At 34.8% G+C, this 21754-nt stretch overlaps 3 protein-coding genes across 6 annotated transcripts in view; 1 reads left to right on the forward strand and 2 right to left on the reverse strand.

The window, feature by feature from the left end:
• LOC118739287 (COMM domain-containing protein 4-like) overlaps positions 1-13767 on the reverse strand; it is a 149638-nt gene extending 135871 nt beyond the window's left edge. For 2 of the 3 annotated variants that reach the window (XM_036470529.1, XM_036470528.1), the window contains exons 1-2: positions 9204-9435; positions 8847-9125 (exon numbers count right to left, since the gene is read on the reverse strand). In XM_036470529.1, coding sequence (XP_036326422.1) covers positions 8847-8891 — 45 coding nt within the window. In that variant the 5' untranslated portion in view covers positions 8892-9125; positions 9204-9435. Of the gene's footprint in view, positions 1-8846; positions 9126-9203; positions 9436-9512; positions 9654-13631 lie in introns of those variants that run through there. The other variant, XM_036470531.1, reaches the window with a different exon arrangement.
• The window catches only part of LOC118739292 (protein phosphatase 1 regulatory subunit 3B-like), a 337433-nt gene that overhangs the window by 185742 nt on the left and 129937 nt on the right, over positions 1-21754 (reverse strand). The window lies entirely within an intron of this gene.
• Positions 10592-13594, forward strand: LOC118739297 (leucokinin-like). 2 transcript variants are annotated; one of them, XM_036470543.1, is made up of 2 exons: positions 10592-10624; positions 12865-13594. In XM_036470543.1, the coding sequence occupies exon 2, from the start codon at positions 12896-12898 to the stop codon at positions 13412-13414; it is 519 nt and encodes a 172-aa protein (XP_036326436.1). In that variant the 5' UTR covers positions 10592-10624; positions 12865-12895; the 3' UTR covers positions 13415-13594. The 2 variants fall into 2 exon arrangements, with proteins under 2 accessions (XP_036326436.1, XP_036326437.1); XM_036470544.1 differs by lacking the exon at positions 10592-10624 and adding an exon at positions 10663-10745.

Raw genomic sequence — 21754 nt, forward strand, 5'->3', positions numbered from 1 at the left:
CCATTGATGTGACTACTCTGTAGAAAGGCAATATTTGAAAGCACTGATAGGTTAGGTTAGGCAGTCCCAGATGTCAGCAATTCACTAAGACAATAAGGAGATTGTCCTTTGTGATACCACATTCTGAACAGCATTCAATACTTTATCGATTAAACGCCTCGAGTGGATTAGTAATTACGAATGCGGCTATTTTCAATGCCCCAAAGCCCCTCGGCGCTATTAAGAATGTGAAAGCAAACGTATTTCACCTAAGAAGGTAGTATTCGTCCAGGCAACTGCGACCTACGGTATCAGGTAATTTGTTCAGTCTCCACCCTCGGCCAGAAGGACCTTGCAATCGCGCTTGTCCTCGTTTCGTCCAGCGCTCGCTGAGCTGATATGAGGCCCATCTATCCAAGAGAGTACCAGCCACACAGTACCCCACAATGTATGTAGCTGTGACCTGGAGCAAAACTGAGCCTAATAAATAATGACCCTGATAGCCGTTTGGTTATCCGAATAAATGCTCACCTTCCTGACTATCAGCGCACTGATAAGTATTTTAAGTAATCTGAGCGCAGAGCGAATACGGGAGCGGATATGCACTCGTTCAGTCTATGAGTGCTTCCCAGTTCAGCAGTCATAAAAATAGCGAAGCAAAACGAATGGAGAACCGAATGCCAATGTGAATAGAAGCCCGAATATATTCGTAGTTACGAAAATGAGTATTTAAGCTTTAAGCAGTGCGTAAAGTGCTCGGAAATAAAATTGAATCCGAGATACGAATACTAGTTAATACGTATAGGAATACAAATATTGTTATAGGTATGCATAGATTACAAGTACGAATACTTTTGTGAGTACCAAAAGCAGTGCCATATTCAGACCCATAATACCAACTTAACGAGGTTGCAAGTCGTGATTGTCTAGCGCGAAAGTAAATAACAAAAGGGAAGAGCAATGTAGGTCCGTGGCATGGACATAGGGTTTATTTTAATCCGTCAGGTGGCACATGAGTCAAGATATTTAGAAAATCTGTAATTATGATCCGATTGAAATAAAAAATTATACTGGTGGTGCGACAAGAAATACTTTTACGAAAAATGGATCCGCTAGTTGACGCTAGAGTCGAAATAGTCAGAATATCCATGTGCAAGCGACGAGAAATACTTCCACGTAAAATAGATCCGCTAGGTGACGCTAGAGTCAAGATATGCAGAAAATCCTTATTTATAGTCCGATTTTGATGAAATTAAAAACGTAGTTATAATATATTTGCAAAAAAAAATATCAAATTAAAAGTGTATAATGCAGCAGAGCTACATACATATATTTGTACAGAATGTGGGACATTGTTTTTAAGTGCTTACAAAATCTGCTGCAATTATATGGAAAAGTAGTAAGCTACGCAGATGGAGTCACGGGTATCAGCTAGTACTACCATAGAAATTAAAAAAACACGTTTCCTAAATACTAGCTATGACTTTAACCACATCTTCTCCCACACTCCAACCCATGCATATTCATATCGTCAAAGCTTTCCCGAGCAACATTACCACCTCGACGACGAAGTATGTACATACATATGTCCCCGCCTTGCTAGGAAATAAATATTAAATTAGTCTCATTTTCTCCACATACACATTCGCCCTCATTAGGCGCCTTCGCCCACCTCCATGCGTGAATTCAATTTCTTCCAAAGTCAAGAGGCCAAGGCAACACCTGTTCTCCATGAAATTCTTATTCTTAAAGGTAACGAACGCCCCACTCCACCAACTTCTTATGAAAACCAATTAAGAGTGAGTGAGTCGAAATGAAGCTTAACAAAATGAAATGAAATAACTAAATGAAGAAAAAATCTCGTAAATTTTGAAGCAATTCGCAGCCATAAATCAAGCGCCAATAAAAACTTAGTGACTGAGTGCCAAAAAAAAATGTCAGGAAAAATAGAAAGAAAAATAATTTTCACAAACAGCCAACGCAAAGCGAAGCGAAAGTCTGGGAAAAAATCGCAAATGAAACATCGCGTCACATGTCAGCAACATGTGGCAGCAACGTTGAGTAATTTTCAAGTAAATGCGCCAAAGCGAAAAATTACCAATGGTTGTTGAGTGCGCATAGAAAATTGAAGGCAAAAAAAGTTGAGAACAACTAAAAATTTAGCGACTTTCAACGGCAAGAGCCAATCGTAAGAAAGTTGCCTGCTGGCTAAGGTGAACTGCTGCTGCTGGCAAGAAAGACAGCTTCTCGGCTCGCCTTGACAACGTCCAGCTGACAATGTGTTGTGCGAAGTTTTAGAGCTTAAAAGCAAATTCCCCAACAACAAACGAAAGAATTTGTTGCGCAGCAAAAAAATTCTAATTGAGGTGACATTTTCGCGACAGCCGGTGCTGCAGGTCAACTGCAATCAGCCAGCAGGCTACTACCAAGTCAACTCCCCGAAGTGCGTAAACGCCCCGTTGGCTGCTGAAGGAACACGGCGACCAAGACGGCAACAATTTTTTAATTGAAAAGAATTTCAATGCATTTTTTTTTTTTCTTAAATTTAGTTAGGTACGAGTGTTTTTTTTCGCGCGTGTCCAATATTTAATAAAGCCTCCAAGGCGGTGACTTAGCACAATTTTAATTACTCGAACTGCAAGGAAATATTAATTTCGTATTTATGTTTGTGAGGAGGATGAGTTCTCACTGCGGTGCGAAGCGATGCGGCACTATGCCACATGCGCTGGAAATTTTTACTATCAAATTCTGCTTCATTCGCACTGCGGCCTGCGCTGCGTGCGCAATTCATTTGCCGCTTCCCATGTTTTACGATTTTTATCTAAATAATTTTAACCCCAAAATTGGGCCCATAACTTTTGTCGCATTTACTTGGCGTTGCACGTGTGTCATCCTTAATTTTATTTCACGCATAATTTTGCGCTAAAATGTCTGGTTTATCACTAAAAATTTGTTATCCTTTCCGGTAATATTTTTTGTTTTGCTTTGCCACGCTGTTTTAGGGTTGGAAAAGGGTTAAATTGAGCCGCTTTTATTCCGATGCGGGATGCGTGTTCGCCTATAAAAATTTTAGATGACGATTAAAACGTTTGCCTTCTCTCCCATGAGGTGAGTTAATCTCCATGCCATCGCAACTAATTTAAACTGTTCATTGGTATGGTGAAGATTTAAAATGCAGAATGTAAATTATTAAGCATTATTTGAGAACCACAACGATGATAGCGGCAAGCGTGTAAGTTTAAATGCCCGAGTTTTTCAAATGTAAGGTTAGAAATGCCTTTATGTGAAGGTTTTCGGTTGAAACTGACTACCAACTCAAGAATTATCTAGTCTCGTTGGCCGATTAGTACTTTTCAGTGGCTATATACGATCTTTGACCAAAAAGGCTAAATCATCGGGAGAAAAGTGATATTACTATTATTTTTAATCAACCCTCATAGCTTAGAAAGAAGATAAGGTCGGATAATCTTCAACTAGACAGCATTAGCAGAACCAAAATAAGCCGCTTGTTGGCTCAGCAATGGGCAAAGGTTGTTGTCGTTGTAGCGGCATTACTAAGTCCCGCCTATTTCGGTTTGTCCATTTATCGTTGTCGTCAAGCTCAACAAATAGTACGGGAGCTAGCAACGTCGTGAAAACAGAAATTTCAGGACGGCTGGTTTTTTGATATGACATCTCTCTCACTCCCTCGGTTAGCGTGGGGGCGTTGACTAGTGCGCACCGTATCTTTACAGTTAAAAATTCTAATTTTTTAAGTCATTTTAGTAAGGCTAATTTTCTTTTCATTGGCTTTAACTAACTTTTAGAAACATAGATTAATTATTGCCAGACATGTCCGTTTTTGCTAACATTGTGCCAGACGTCATTTTTTATTAAAAAAAAATTAATTTTTCAACTCATTTTAGTAAAGCTCAAAATTTAATATGATGTTGTTTAAGTAATAATGAATCTAAAATTAATTTGCCAGACATTAATTCGGTTGCTAAAGCAAGATCCAGATCGATTTAAAGCTGAAAAGTATTACGCTGGTAGTGAAGAGGATAGTAGCAAAATAGTGAATTTTCATAGGATTTTAGTATGAAAACTGAAAACTATATCTACTTATCTAACGTTATAATACAAATCTAATTATTGGAATATCAAAAATTATTTTTTTTTTTTCAAATACATACGTCAAGGAATAAAGCAAGAAAAGCAAGAGAAAAAAACAAACATTTTTATATTTATAACATTATCATAACATTTTTATAAGTATTTAAACACTGGTTTACAACAAAAATGCGCAGCGGATGCCACTATCCAATTCCTTGCCGATTCCGAAATTTTGTATTTTTTCCATATATAAGTTTTCGAGATATTTGCAATTTACCATTCAGCTTAAAAAAAATGGTTCCACTTAATCACGTCTATCATATACGAAATGTAGCTAATGAAACGTAGAAAAGCTCCCCATAAACAGTATATGTATATGTACGTATGTACATCAGTTTTCTATAAACTTAGTATTTTTTGAGAAATTTATTAATTATTCAAGATTTTTTATTTTTTATGAAAAAGAAAATCCAATTTTAAGAGGGAAAAACTTCAATATTTTTTTTTTATTTTTTTCATTTGTATTAAAGCCTGTTCCTTTACAAAAAAAGCATGCTGCTTACAAAGAAAGTCGATAGATATGTGAATAAAAAAGATGGGAAAGGTCATATGAAATTGTATGTACATAATCGTACATGGCGTATGAGTAACATTCTTTACTGCTCATATGTATTTCATACATTTTATACCCGAGCGCGCTTGTGCACAAGGGTATTATAACTTTGTTCACATAACGGTTGTTTGTAACAGGCAAAACGAATCGAGATAGATATAGACAAATGTATATGTATAAATGACCAGAATGAAAAGAGAAATCGATTAAGCTGTGACTGTCTGTCCGTCCGTCCGTCCGTCTGTCCGTCCGTCTGTGCACACGATAACTCGAGTAAAAATTGAGATATCTTAACGAAACTTGGTATGTGCACTTATTTCGGGCGTAGGACGGATGGTATTGAAAATGGGCAAAATCGGACAATAACCACGCCTACCTCCCATATAACGGTAATTTGGAGAAATACGAAATCTTCGATAAATCAATAAATATTGAAACTAATTTACTCAAAATTGATGCTTGCAACAATTCTTTACCAAGAAATACGTTTATGATAAAATTTTGGAAAATGGGCGTGGCACCGCCCACTTATGATCACATATATGTATCTCGGTAACCGTTCCACCAATTTGGACCAAACTCGGTATGATTATTGTGCTTGCCACATAGAAGCAAAACTTTGAAAATTATTGGAATCAGATTAAAATTACGACCACTTTTCATATAACGGCAAATTTTAGAAATGCTTGAAACTTCAATATTTCAAAATATAAGGACGCTAATTTACTCAAAATTGATACACACCGGCTTACCATGTAGCGGTAGCTTTCGGAAAGGTGAAAATCATATACTTAGTACCTGCGCCGGGTATTTAATGTTCGGCTCCGCCCGAACTTAGACTTTCTTACTTGTTTTTATTTATCCACTGATTTTATTCTTTTCAAATTACTACTTGTTTTCTTTTTTGTAAAAAAACAGGCTTTAATACAAATGAAAAAATTTAAAAAATCTATTATTTCTTAAAATTGTTCTCTGTTAAATTAAAATTTTTTTTAATTTTTTTATAAAAAAATAAAAAACTGGAATGATTAATAAATTTCTCAAAAAATACTAAGTTTATAGAAAACAGATGTACATACATATATACTGTTTAAGGGGAGTTTTTCTACGTTTCGTTTCCTAAATTTTGTATAAGATATACGTGATTAAGTGGAGCCACTTTTTTTAAGCTGAATAACGGTAAATTGCAAATATATCGAAAACTTATATATGGAAAAAACACTAAATTGGATAGTGGCATCCGCTGCGCACTTTTGTTGTAAACCAGTGTTTAAATATAAAAATGTTATGATAATGTTATGAATATAAAAATGTTATTATAATGTTATAAATATAAAAATGTTTGTGTTTTTCTCTTACCTTTCTTGCTTTATTCCGACACTATAGAAGTTGATGTTTTTTGAAATGTTTTCAGTTTTTATTTCCCTTAACGTATGTATTAGAAAAGAAAAAAATAATTTTTGATATTCCAATAATTAGATTTATGTCATAATGTTAAATAAGTAGTTATAGTTTCCAGTTTTCATACTAAAATCCTATGAAAATTCACTATTTTGCTACTATCTCACTCACTACCAGCGTAATACTTTTCAGCTTTAAATCGATCTGGATCTTGCTTTAGAAACCGAATTAATGTCTGGCAAATTAATTTTAGATTCATTATTACTTAAACAACATCATATTAAATTTTGAGCTTTACTAAAATGAGTTGAAAAATTAATTTTTTTTTTAATAAAAAATGACGTCTGGCACAATGTTAGCAAAAACGGACATGTCTGGCAATAATTAATCTATGTTTCTAAAAGTTAGTTAAAGCCAATGAAAAGAAAATTTGCCTTACTAAAATGACTTAAAAAATTAGCATTTTTAACTGTAAAGATACGGTGCGCACTAGTCAACGCAACCATTACCGCCTGCCAGATGGCCCCCACGCTAACCGAGGGAGTGAGAGAGATGTCATATCAAAAAATCAGCTGACCTGAAATTCCTGCTCGTAAACGATGCTAGCTCTTAGACTATAATAGAGGCAGCGCTGCTTGCCTCGCCGCTCGTGCTATAAATTCAAATTGCTTCGATAGTCGACATGCGTCTTCTGTATACTGTTTAATCTGTTCTTGGACTCAACCAAAAGCCTACTTTTTGGTAATTTTTTATTTTTTTTTGCTTACAACAGCAGTAGGATAAGTAAAGCTAGTCCTACTAGTATTAAATATACTAAATGTGAAAGTTGTGAGTGAGTGAGATTACCATACGGGATGTTTTTTGAATAGGCAACCTTTTTCAAAAGTTAAAATCAAGTACATATTTATTAAGTATGATCAAATATTACAACGATGTGGGTGTCAAACAATAGAATTCTAAAAACGAAACAAAACAAAAACCATTTTGAAGAGTTGCCACCTTTTCATAAACTTAATCTCAATTGTTCTTTTCTTTCTCATATCATTATTGTCACTTTATTTCAGGCGGAGAAATTTTTTAAATTTTCATTTGTTAAAAAAAATTAATTTTATTATTAAAAATTTTCAAGACAAAAAAAATTAATTTTAGTAGGGTTGTATGTCATATTCCTATGTTTAAAAAATCATCGCATTCTAATGTGTATTTTCAGAGAAAATAAATAAATTCCGGACCATTGTAAAAAAATTCAAATGCTCATAAAGTCTAAATTTGAAAATTTTTCAATGAAATGTACGGTGTATTTCCAGTGAGGAGAACTTTATTTGAGCGAAAAATCACCTGGAGATTTATTATATTATTTTATATGGTAAAAAATACTGGCAATTAAAGTTGCCGGTATTTATAAAAACTTAAAGTGTGTTAGCATTGTTCAACTTTGCGTTCAACTCAGCGCAGGGTTGCACGAAAAAAAAGTTGAATGGCTAAAAATATCAAAATATGAAAAAATATCAAAATATTCGCAATAAAAGGTGTTTGCATTGTTTAACTTTGCATTCAACTTTTGGTTGAATGGCCTTTCAACTAATCGCTTTCAACAAAGTTGGTCGCCAGCCAACATTTAGCCACTCAACTTTTTTTTCGTGCAACCCTGCGTTGAGTTGAACGCAAAGTTGAACAATGCAAACACTGCTTTAGTTAAAAATTGAAGTTATTTTAGCGCATATCGGTGAGGGCGACACCTACTTTATTTTAGTAATGCCGGAAATACGTTAAAAAAATCTGGTAAAAATTTGCCCGGTATTTTTTAAATTTTTACTTAACATTTTCGTTGCTTTTCCGCATAACGGTGACACCTATTTATTAGTAATTTAACGGAAGTTCAAAGTTGCCCCACCTAGCGGTGAGTAGTTATAATGTGCTAACAAGCCGCCTTCACCATGCGCAACAAAAAGCAAATATTTTCGCCAAGGTTACCGTAAGATAGCGCTGAATGGCACTATTACTGGCACCAACCCACGGCTAAAACGGTGTTCACATGATGAGAGGCGAGCAGTTGAATCAAAAGTTGGCTGCTGCCCCCTCCCCCCGGAAATTCATGGGAAGCGTTTAGTAGAAAGGCCGTTCACACCAGGCGATTGATGCTTTCAACTAAAAACTGCCTGTAAAATAGCGTCATGTAAACACCGTATAACATGGCCATGTATACATCGATTATTTTACATAAACCAAACGGATGTATGTTATTCGAATGTGACCTACAAATAGTACTTAGAACAGCAATGTATACAAATTTCACCTTTTTTATAAAATTTTAGAGTGTGAGGGTGTAATCTGACACAAGACCGGAGTCGTTTATTTGAAGTCAGAGACGTTTGTATGAGAAATATTTTTGTGTAAAAGTAACGCCCCCAAATTGCTGTAGCATAGAGAAGCCAATTATCGGTGAGAAGAGTTTTCTTGCCGCTTTTGGACTCTATTGCTATAAACTATTCTTTGGAACTCATGACAATTCTCTTTCTGGTGTAGATAAAGATTTTCTTTCTTCTTAGAAGTTTAGACTTTTTTCTTTTTATATAGATCAACAGGCTAATAACTTTAGATTTCTCCGTTAAAAAGCTTTTGTATACAAAATAATAATATATTAATAATAATAGTTTTATGTTTAAATTGAGTCATATGTATCTACACAAATAAGTGTTTAACTTAATTAAATAGAAAAGCAATTCTACGTGCAATGGGTTAAGCACTTTTAATTTAATACCTTGTGAATAAATGTCCGTAATATATTTTCTTCAGCTCTACACATCCATCTTGTCTTTCTGCCGCCAACTATATTGCTGTAATGTAGAGCGCACCTCTTTCAATTCCTCCAACAGCGACTGCACATTAGGACGCTCAATATTAAGCACATGTGTAGTATCCTGTGGCAAACCATCGATTAGCTCCTGTGAGATTTTCAATTCGAATTTAGCACAACCAACGGTGTTATCTTGCTTATCTGCCGAGGGTTGGATGTAGCGTATGGAGGACAGTTCGTTTACTGAAAATGGGATAAGAGAAAAGATTAGCAGAGGAACTAAAGAGGAAATCATTTATTTATGAAAAGTGCAATATTCACTTCTAAATGCTTTATCTCTCAGCCGCTGACGTATAGCTGTTACATTGGCGGCCAACACGCGACACATAGATGCGGCGTGTTCCTTTGGCAAACCCAGCTGTTGAATCTCTTCGCTGAACACTGACTCACTAACAGCATGACGCGACGCATTGATAAGCAAGAAATGTATGCAAGCGACTGCTGATTTGCCGTCGGTGGATATGTCGGCCGTTAACGATTTAATGACGCCCTCCTTTGTGTACAAAAATACATAGTTGAATGAGAGTGGAAGCTTTAAGATATAATTGTTTTGAATGTATGTATACATACCTCGAACTGCTGACCAACAATTCTCCTGGCAACCAGCTCAGCCAGGGCTTCTAAGTTCTTAGCGCTTAGCAACGAAAGCGTGGATATAATTTCCGCTAATACCCAGTCGGGGCAGTCGCCGTCGCCACAAAAGCGGAATTTCTGTAAGGACAATGAAATTTATTAGATTTTCCAGTTTAAATTTCTGAAATAAAATTAAATAGCTGGAAGAAATCGATCACACGGAACAGTTACAAGGGCGACAATTAAATTGTTGATCAAAAATTTAACGAGAATTATGATAGGGTCATTAATAAGCGAAAGCTACCATAAAATCGACTAACATTTGCTTTAAACGAATGATTTTGGCTTTCTATTTCGTCTATATTAATTTTTGCTGAAGCCTTAAATACCAACTTTATTTCTTAGTTTTATTTCATTTTTTTTACGCCTAAGTATTTTAATTAAGAGGGAAAAATTAACAATTTTGTTTACACACGCCTCACGTGCATACAAGTCAGACAACTCACAATGTACATACATTGGAATCTTCGTTTATACAGTGGAAGTGCAGCAGGCAAACTCGTACAGAAGCAATTAATAAAATTTCCCTATACTTGACTGTCAGCACAAAAGCAAAATTTATGACACTTGTTGCGTATGACAATTTGAAGAGGAAGAGAGGTGCAGATATCCGCAGCAGACATGAGAATTCCTATTCCCTCCCCTATACGCGATACCTTTGCAGCTGGTAACTGATAGTAGAGGCATGCTGCCAACACCCCTTTAACTCGCTGAAGCGTTAAAGCTAAAAAGCACACTACAATTATTTGTATATCATTTGAAATGCATAAAGTGTAACGGTTTGGAAACAGCACTCCACCTCCTCAACTTTTTACACAGTGCTAATCGTAGTCGTTTTGTTAGCTGTAATTATTTTTATTAAGCGTATGACTTTCTTGCGAATGTAAATATGTATACACTTACGCATGTGAATACGTTTGTGCGTTTCTAAGTAAGCTTGTATCCTTTAGATCCTGTTTAAAAATTTTGCTATAAATAAGCAGGCAAGTTTTTGAATCTTCACAGTTTGTGCTGAGCAAAACGCGAAATAACTTCATTTAATATTTAAAGTAAGATCGGTACTAACTATATAAAAGAGGGTTAAGCCTAAGGAAAATTTCTTAGTGCTTCGGTTGTGTTGAAATTTGGAATTTAAAGTGAATTTTAATAACATCCCAGAAGATAATTTAGGTAGGACTTCTTAAGTAAAGCCATTCTCTGAGGCTTACCTAAGAAGGACTGAAAAAAGTGCTTCCTTGCATGCCTTCTAGAAGGGCTTATCCAATTACAATTTACACGAATGCATAAATTTGTATTATTTGGCATTACAAACGAATTTTAATAAACATTTTAAGTGACAATAACACATATTTGATATAAACCTTAAGCAAATACTTCAAAGATGTATGATTTTTATAAATTAAAGAAGAAACTTTAAAAGAACTCCTTTAAAAGGCCTTGTGAAGTACGTCCTATAAAAGCCCTTCTGGAAGGCCTTCCATGGGTAGCGAAAGAAGAAGCCCTTCAATTTGTGCCACTCCCTATAAAAAAGAAAGGAGAAAGGAATGTAGAGTGGAAGGCCTCTTAACTCTCAGGAAGGCCTTTCAGAAGGGCTTTTAAGTCCTGAAATTATCTACTGGGATATTTTATGACTGGTCATATCGATAATAGTAGTATGAACCGACTTTAAAATATTTTCAAACTAGTAAAAGAGAACTTATTTTATAAACAAAGTAATTTTTAGAGAAAAAATACCTCCGACTTCAATCCTTATGCAAACATTTATGAGTACCATTAATTTTTTCATGATCCAATGAAGGGAACCCAATTAGTATGGGACCACTCTTGAGATACCATCTTTCCGATAGAGGAAAAATATTCCGGTTAAAAAGAATTAGCACGGTTCACGTTTTCTTTAGTAAACTAAGGATGTTCAAATAAGATCGGTGTTTCCAAAAACAGTTTTTTTTTTTATTTAGTTAATGATCATTTTCAGGCTTTTTTAAATTTAGGTTTTGATCGTTTTTTTTTGCTTTTAAACCGAAACCCGGAAATTTGATTTTAACATTCCCCAGCAATGGATAATTATTTTGCAATTCGTCGAGATAAGAATAAACTTCAACTTCAAACTTCAACTACTCAATTTTTTGTTTGCTGATCCAGTAGCTAAGCATAATCAATTGTGAAGTCGATTGTGAATCTTGAAAAAGTTTGAAACTTGGATCTATATGTCGTTTGTTAAAACATAACCCATATTTTAATAAAAAATTAACAAAAAATATTTACCATGAAAAACATTGGAAATATTAAAAAAAAAAATCACTGTACAACAAAATTTTGATGTTAATAATATATTACCATTTACATAAGTATATACATATGTAATTATATACATATCGCTCATTTACTCCAATAGTGTCATAATCCAAAAAATACAAATTTGGAGTTGAGTTTCCCTTTTCTTCTATGTTGTGTAAAAATTTCATAGCTATATGCGAAACCGTGTATGTGAAGTTGTAGAAATTATTTTCTACAGCGTAAAAACACTCATATTTCAAAATGGTTCTCTTTTTTATAAAGCAATCGTATTTCTGGCTAGTATTTATATTTCAGGACGAATGGATAAGGATTGAGCCAAGAGCTTGTGTGAGCAAATCCAATTTTTGGCAGCCAATGTCAGTTACGCGGTTTTGCAGAATGACGATACGCGGTTTTGTACTTTAAACGACGATATGTAAATTCAAAACTTTAAAGCCGTTTTTCTCGAGTTTTGTATTTATTTATAAATAAAAAGTTTTTTGTGAAATGAATTTTTTTTTTTTTTGTATGCCCAACGCTTCATTATATTTCGTATATTTGGAAATGAAGTTGTTATATAAAATTAAGAAAAATTATTGTTTTAACTAATTTGCGTTGCACAGCAGTAAGTAATAAGTGTAGGTGAAAATTTAATTTAATTTGATATCGATGTTTTTTGCAGTGTTTTTTGTAATTCGGATTTTTTTCAGCAAACCGAAAATATCAGGTTTTTAAACACCCTGAATAAAAAACCGTGACTAATCAAAAAACTGATTTTTTTGGAAGGTACCCATCCCTAAAGTAAACCTTTATTTGAAGTCGGTTAAAAAGGGAAAAAATTTTCGAATAAGTTCAATTAAGCGTTTAAAATTATCTTTTACAACAGTTTTTAATTTGTGTATCGGTTATGCATTTAATATATCTACTAGTTAGAACTTAGTTCAATGTTATTCAAAAATCAATTTTCCCCAAGAAATTACCATAATTATTATCCAACTACTTTTCGTTACAGGTTATTTCTCAAGTTTGATTGGAAACTCAACATGTACGTCCTCCATTCCTTAGCTTCCATTATTTCAATCTTTACTATTTGCCAAAAAGCTTACATTTTCGCACAACCTATCGGCGATGAGCTTGTCACTTGTGAAGACCAACTATCCAAATACCGCCACTTTTTACTTCAAGCCATCCTAAGCTTTGAAGATGTTTGCGATGCCTATGACACTCATCCGCTTAACCCACTTGAAGCCTTTTATATGCAGGAACAACAAGAATCAGCTAATGCGCCTATTCCACGCGCCCTCCAAATTAGCAGCGCTACCGCCGCCGAACAGCGGAGTGAAATTTGGGCATTTTTCAAGCTGTTGATGGCACAATTTAACGATGTGGATTTCGTAAATATAATAAAGGAAGCCGTCATTGAGCGTTGTCGCATCAAATCACAACAACAACATGACGAGAAACGCAACTCTGTGGTGCTGGGCAAGAAGCAGCGATTCCATTCTTGGGGCGGCAAACGCGCCCATCTTGGAGTTGACGCCCAAAACTTGGATTTGATGTAAACCCTAAGTGCTGTTGAACCACTACGCCGTGCATAATTATAATTTCTTAATGGGCTGGATACATTTGTTTATTGTACATACATATATGCACGATAATCGCCACACACAAACGCATGTAAACTAGAAAACTGTTGTACGTTTTCTGCATTGCAATTACATTAAAGTACAAAAAGCATAAAACTTGTGGTATTTCATATTTATTTAAAGTTTAACTCACCATATTTATTAAGTTTCTCCAATTGTGGCGCCTTCGCTGTAAAATGGGCTCGAAATTAATTGAAGAATTAGCTAGAATGAAAAATACATAACAGAAAACAGCTGTTCGGGAGGTGTCCACCAAAATGTCAATTTGACATTTTATGGCGTTGCCAACTACCGGAAACAGCCTATTCACAATTTTTCCGCCGGAAAAGTAAAGAATTGTGAGTAAAATAAAAAATGGTTTTGGGACAATTTCAGGGACCGTAAATAGCAGTTATTTTTTTCCAACAGTTAAACTTGGCCAGATATTTTTTAAGTTCGAAATAAAAGTCTTGGGTGGGGTTTAGTAGCGCTCACAACTATTTCGGGCTATTCCATCCAAAGGGGTGGCCCGATCCAAAAATCCACACACTTATAGTCAAGGGTCTACGCATTATTTTAACACTCACTTTTGTAAATTTTGGTCACTGACTTATTTACAAATTGGGTTTGAAATATGTAATTTTTTGTAAAATTCGGAAATTAGCGTACATTTATCACTCCTATTCTCCTTAAAGCAACCTCTTCACCAATACATTTTTGTATTCCCCTTCACTTTACACTTCACTCGATAGTTATAACTTGCTTTACGACGACTTTAATATTTATCAATTAATCAAAATTCATTAAATAAAAACACCTTCAAAATCACGCGTCTGACTTTGGTTGCAAATTAAATGGCGGAGTTCAGCTGTCAAACTCCAAAATATGCAAAAGAATGAGAGACAAAAGAAGATAGGATATAACCCAGCCAGCATTAAAAATATACAAAGGTGTTCTCTGCAAAAGGTGTTCAGCCCCCCTTCTTTGGCAACACAGAAAGGAGAATTCTACTGCCTGAGGGTTATAATGCCTAAGTGCGGCCGAAGGCCGCCTACGCAGAATGGTGTTCTCTGCAAAAGGTGTTCAGCCCCCTTCTTTGGTAGTACAGAAAGGAGAATTCTACTGCCTGAGGGTTATAATCCCTAAGTGCGGCCGAAGGCCGCCTTCGCAGAATGGTGTTCTCTGCAAAAGGTGTTCAGCCCCCCTTCTTTGGCAGCACAGAAAGGAGAATTCTACTGCCTGAGGGTTATAATCCCTAAGTGCGGCCGACAGCCGCCTACGCAGAAAGGTGTTCTCTGCAAAAGGTGTTCAGCCCCCCTTCTTTGGCAGCACAGAAAGGAGAATTCTACTGCCTGAGGGTTATAATCCCTAAGTGCGGCCGAAGGCCGCCTACGCAGAAAGGAATTCTACGCAAAAATACATTTGTTAAAAAGAACATTTTTTTTTATAAAAACTTGTTTTTTCTATTTTTAATTAACTTTTTTATTCTTTATTCAAAATCGCCCGATATTTAATTTGGCATAATTTCTTTTATTAAATAATCCCACGTTTTCTGTTAGTTGGGTCATATTCCACTTCAAACTGCTCAGTTTGCCTAAGAAAATTCTGTTTTTTTTCCCTTTTTCAAACGGTTCCCTAGGGGCCTCTGGGAGGAGTCCAAGGGGGGAATACGCCTTTTTAGAAAGCGGGGATGTCCCCTTTCTAGTGGGGAGGGTTTGTGGGTCTCCGCCCCCATCCTAAAAACGATGTGAGCGCTATTAAACATTTCCCAAAGTCTTTGCGGATAGTAAACAAACCGCTTATCCAAATTAACCAAATTTGGTACCAAATGAAAGAGGACTTAAATAGCGTTTAAACAGAAATAACGATCGAAGGCTACCACTTCTATTTATAGTTTTTTTATAATTTAATACAAAAGATATGCATATACCTGACTCAAGGTTTGTTCTATGGTAATTAAAAAACATTTTTTATTTAAATATTTTACAATAGCTGGCTTTCCTCGTTTAAATCTTTCAGTTTTAAAGCTATTTTAGTCCTCTTTCGCTTGATACCAAAATTGTTTAATTTGGATAAGCGGTTTGTTTATTATTAGGAAAGGACTTTTATTTTCGACTTAAAACTCTCAGGTCAAGTTTAGCTGTTGAAAAAAAGTAACTGTTATTTATACCATGCCCCCACTGGAGCTAACCACGTAGTTATGGCTATTGAGTTGGTTATCCCGATAACCCACTTGATTTAGCGTAGTTTCGCCATATAAAAATGACAGCACTTATACTTTGGTTATAATGCACGAGGCGAATCGTAACAAATCGCGGCGAACTCGTAAGGATCTATTTATCTTTATGTTTATTCAGTCAATGGAAATACACATCCTTACAGACTAATAATATTTAAATTTTATATACTATATAAAAAATAATAATAATTAAATATAACAGTATAAATATAAAAATGCATGGATTTAATTGCATATGCGATGTAAAACTTCTTTCAGACGTTCTCTTGGTAATGTAATAACCACCAAGTTATGCCTAGTTAACACTTTGTTAAATTCTAGGAGAGATCGCGTTATAGGCTCATTAATGCCATAGTTAGTTCGATGCTTATTAACAAAAAATAATTCCTTGTGTCGCAGTTATTTTACAGGAACATTTAAAGTAATGAATTCTAGCAGTTGAGATGAGTTTATTTTAACACTTATAATGTCGGCTATTAAAATTAGAGAGGCGACTTTCCGTCTAGATTCCAGAGAGCTCAAGTCAATTAAAAGACAGCGGGCTTTATATGATGGCACTGGCTCAGAGAAGTGCAGAGAGTGCAAGGCAAATCTTATAAACTTTTTTGTATTCTCTCTAAACGAGAAATTAAAGAAACCTGAAAAGGACTCCATATTAGAGAAGCATATTCTAGTCTAGAGCTGACAAAAGTTGTGTAAAGTAATTTCAACGTATATGGGTCTACGAAGTCCTTACTATTGCGTTTCAGAAAGGCTAAAAGTGAATATGCTTTAGGTATGATGTAATTTAAGTGCGCTTTAAAAGTAACACGTGCATCAAATACGACCCCTAAGTCAAGAGCTTCAGTTTTAGTGGATAACACTCCAATTCCAAGGCTGAATGATGAAGGTAAGGGAGCTAACCGTTTTGAAAAGGTTACGTGAAAACACTTATCAATATTCAAATGCAGGTGATTTACTTCGCACCAATTCAAAAGTTTGATCAGGTCATCCTGTAAGCAACCAGTATCAACAGAGTCACGAATTCTTAGAAACACCTTTAGATCATCGGCATATAAAACAAATTTAGCGTGCAAGAAGCATTGAGAAATGTCGTTTATGAACAAAATAAACAAAAGAGGCCCAAGAATGCTTCCCTGTGGAACACCAGAAGATGCTAAACACGGATACGATCTAGCGCCATTAACAGATACAATGGAAGATCTATTCCTAAGATAGGATTTTAGCCACTGAAGAAAGGATGAATGAAATCCAATTTTCGACAGCTTTGTAATTAAAATGTTATGAGAAACTTTGATTTTAGATGCTTCCGTTTTACATTGCGTTCAAGCAGAGAACGTTATATAGACGTTCTCTGGTTCAAGTGCATTAGACTATGTTCAAACAGGCCAATTATCTGAGGCAATTAAGCTTTAAATTGCGGTATTGAGTTTGGTGTCACACACGTCTTTGTCATCGATTTTATTATCGATTATTTATCGATTTTTTATCGATATTCTTATCGGTTTTGTTATCGCTATTTTTATAGACTTTGTTGTCGATATTTTAATCGATTTTGTCATCGTTATTTTTATCGGTTTTGTTATCCATATTTTTATTGATTTTGTTAACGATTTTGCTATCGACTTTATTGTCGCTTTCGTATATTTTTATCGATCTTGTTATCGATCTTGTTATCGATTTTGTTATCGATTTTGTTATCGGCTTTTTAGTAGATTTTATTATCGACTTTGTTGTCGATTTTTTGGTAGATTTTGTAATCGATTTAGTTATCGATTTTCATCGATTTTTTATCAATGTTTTTATCGATTTTGCTATCGATATTATTATCGCTTTTGTTATCGATATTTTTTTCTTAGTGTGTGCTTTCGTTTTTGACTTAGATATGCTCTTAACCATACCACGTATTCTACGTTTAAATTTAGCGACTGTATCTCCGATACAGCCTGCAGACCAAGACGAAGGCGCTGGACTGTTCCTCTTTTTCATCGAAAATAGAAAAGTACTCCTTTCTCCGTTTCAGAATCTGGCAACTCTAAATACTGTTGACGCGAAATTTATAAGTTTGGGAATTTTTGATAACAGGTTCATTCCTTATCTTTTTGGACTAAAATCTGAAAAGTGTCAAAATGCCAGAGCGTAAGCAAAATGCGCTCACTAAAAGAGAATAACAGGAAAAGTAAAGGAACGCAAAAAACCAAATTTTTAGTCCAAAGAATGGCAACAACAAAGCTAACGTCAAATAAGAATGGAAATGTATGTACAAAACACATTCACACAAGCACAAGCACAATAAACACTTACTATATCAATTATTTTTTGCCTCCTTCCAATTTCAATCCACTTTTTTTACTTTTTAGATTATTCTCACTTTTTGCGTATTCTTTAATTTCCGTTAATTTAAATTCAGTTGAGTTTGACACTTTTCAGGATTTTGCCAGAAAAAATTCTTCTGACTAAATCTGACTACTTCGGACTGATGAGAGTCACTCTCACTGAGTGTTGCTCTCTCATTTTTTCTGTAATTTCCGAGTTAAGGAACGCTTTTTGGACTAAATCTGACTACTTCGGACTTTTTCTGACTATTTCTGGGAGATAAGGAACGCTCCTAATGTTGTGTATAGAGCTTTTCGGTATTTTATTACAAATAGAATAAACCGTCACTAGACACGAATAAAGGCACGAGCTCAAAAGTTGTCCGCGAAAAAAGGCGCATAAAAAAAACTTCAGTGAAGAAAGACTCTTAACATAGTTGACGGCGTTAAAATATTTGACGGCGAAGAAGAACGCGTTGACTTATTTTCGCGGTCAACTATGTTTGCGGTTGTAATAGTATGTACATTCCGTTAAGAGTTTTTAGCGAATAATGCTGAAGTGACAGTCCTTGGCCAGGTATAAATCTATAGGTTTGTATAGTAACCAATAGCCAGTACTAATTTGTACTGGAACTTGCAAATTTTTACTGGAAAAGTGTATGATAACCCAAAAAATTTGCAAGAGAGCAGTGAATCGAGAGCGTAACAACACGGGAGAGCTGCAAATTCTTGCTACTGAAATTTTTACTAGCAGAAATTAGCTAGCAGAAGAAGAAGAAGAATAAATGTCAAAAGTCGCCATTTGTTGAATTGGTTTAGCACGAACAAAAGTAAAATGAGTGGAAATCAAAATATTAGTTGTGTTTTTTTACAAATTATCCAGTAACTTGCCAGCAACTCTCCAGTAACTTTATTTCTAAGAATTCGCTTAGATAAAAAAAATTGCAAAAAAGTACGCGAACGCTTTTCCAGTAATAATTTGCAAGTTTCATGAACAGCCAAAACATGAAAATTCGTAAAAACTTTTACTGGAAATGAGTAAAAAAACGTAACTTTTAATGACCCTGCAAAAATCGTTGGACCATGTAATCTATTTGTGGTATATTGGAGTACTTACAAAAGTGTTCCTCTGTCATGCTGTAGCGGACCAGCTCGTGTCTCTGCACCAGCTTATTGTTTGTTACCCGATCACTGCTCGTCTTTTAACGAAATGTGATTGAAGTTGAGCATTTGAAAGCACATTTGCATGTCTGGCTATAGCTGAACGTGTAGAGATGCTCGCTGTTAGTTCTTAGCTCCCAGCATGTTCGGGTTCGAATGCCGTCAGAGGCAACATGTAATTTTTAATTTTTGTCTTGGTTTTTATTTATTTCGAAAAAGCATTTGAGAAGTGAAGAACAAAAGCGTGTACAAACGAAAAAATATAACAACAATGCCATTGTTAATATGTTGGAGTAGTTTTGTGCTACTCTGATGTAATGCCTGCCCTAGGACATCGCAATGTTAATTGGACCATATTTTTTATATGAATTGTAGTTAATTTTGGAGCACTCCTTGGTCCTTAGGGAGTACTCTTCACATGCATGCATGGAGTAGTCGCGATTTTTGCAGGGAACTAGGTTACGCGTCTTTCTTCGCCGAAGTTTTTATTAAGCGCCTTTTTTCGTACTTTTTTTTATGCGTCTTTTTTCGCCGTCGAAGCACTAGCGCGCCTTTATTCGCCTCTAGTGACGAAACGTTTATTTTCATCCTACTTGTTTTGACGCATATTCGCGTTTTCCTCAGGGAATCTATTTATAAATACGAGAAACATATGGATATGCACATTAGGGTGGTCCAAAAATGCATGTGAAAAAGTAAAGTCGGAATTTGTATGCTCTTACCCCCTAGGATTGTTCTATACCGAAAAAACCCCTATTTTTTATTTTGAAATCAAAAAATATTTAGAGGTCGCTCAAAGCGCCCAAAGTTTTCCATGTATTTTATTTGGGGAAAAAAACTTTTGGTAGAAATGGTATAGAATTCATTCGGAAAACTCTTTTCATCTGCAGGATTCCCAATAATAATACCCAATTGTTTATTTAACCATTTTTTCATCGCAACTATAATTTGTAGGTCCGCCAAAAACCCACAAAAACCCCGAAAAATGCAATGGGGGGGGGGGACAAATAAAAAATCGTTAGTATTAAAAAATGATTAAATAAATAATTGGGTATTATTATTGTAAGTCTCCTGAAGAGAATCAGCGTTTTCCGACCGAAAAATGTTGATTTTCAAGAATTCTATACCATTTCTACGAAAAATTGTTTTTTCCCCATACAAAAATACATGGAAAACTTTGAGCGCTTTGAGTGACCTCTAAATATTTTTTGATTTTAAAATAAAAAATAGGGGTACACTTTTTTTCTATATAGAACAATCATAGGGGGTGAGAGCATTACAATTCCGACTTTACTGTTGTTGGACCTCCCTAATGTACATGCAGTCATATCAAGAGCACCTCATTTCAAAATGATATTGTTTTCCACTTATGTTTATTTATTTATTTTTAAGAATTTTCATTAAAATAAAGTTCATTCTCTGAAGAAGTCCATATAAACCCAAGTTTAAAACTTTGTAGAAAACTAAAAAAATCTAAAAATGTTCATCCAAATGTCAAAATTATTTTCTCAGAATTTTTCGAGTACATAGATTTAAAGCCCTTTCAATTTTATTGCAATAATGTGCATGTTTCAAGTGGCTAAAAATTTCCGTTGTTGCGGTTTTCTTCCATATAATAATAAATTGTGTTTATTCGTTATATGGTAGCAAATGCGACAAAAAGAATCAAAGGTTTTCGGGCTCTTGAAACTTGCACATTATCACACTAAAATTGAATCGCCTATAAAGCTTCATACTCAAAAAAATTTTAATACCTCTGAGTAAATAAATTTGGTACTTGAATGAAAATTAGTTGTTTTTTTAGATATCTAAAAAATTTTAAGCGTGGGTTTACATGGTTTTTTTTTAAATGAACTTTATTTTAATTGAAATTGAACATACTGAAAACAAAATTTCAATGGTTAACCATAAAACAATATGAATATGCATAAAGCTTAAAGAGGAAAAATGCCTTTAAAAAAAAAAAAGTGGATAATCTTTGGCAAATGATCACTAAACGTTATATACCGTCTGAATTTGATGTATTTTATAATAGAATTATGGAAATATAAAATAAGCACTTGAATTTCCAATATAAATTATGCTTTTATGATTTAGTTTAAACCCTAAATGTGCTACTATTCCACGCGAAAATCTGAAATGTGCTACTCTTCCACGCAAATAGTGAAATGTGCTACTTTTCCACGCAAAAATCTGAAATTTGCTACTCTTCCACGCAAAAATCTGAAATGTGCGCGTCTTTCACGCAAATAATGAAATGTGCTACTATTCCACCCAAAAATCTGAAATGTGCTACTTTTCGACGCGATTAATGAAATGTGCTAGGCTTCGTAGGGACCGACGACATATGGACTAAACAACTAAGAAATCACGTTATTTTTGTATTTCGCAGTTAATTAGCTTACGGGATTTTATTTGATAATAGAATTGCGGCTATGTGCGCTTCAGTAGTGACTTTTCAAAAGGCTATTTGCCTAATTTATAAAGGCAGCTGCATGAACAGTTCGAATTAATGTCTACCAAATGAAATTTACAGGTTTATTGGTAAAAAAGGATGTACGA

Source organism: Rhagoletis pomonella, unplaced genomic scaffold (genome assembly GCF_013731165.1).
Source record: "Rhagoletis pomonella isolate Grant_MI unplaced genomic scaffold, Rhpom_1.0 Rhpom_scaffold_00005, whole genome shotgun sequence".
Lineage (NCBI taxonomy): Eukaryota > Metazoa > Arthropoda > Insecta > Diptera > Tephritidae > Rhagoletis > Rhagoletis pomonella.

What these genes read in the sequence shown, in the direction of transcription:
- LOC118739297 (XM_036470543.1), top strand. Translation starts at nt 12,896, where the DNA reads ATGTACGTCCTCCATTCCTTAGCTTCCATTATTTCAATCTTTACTATT.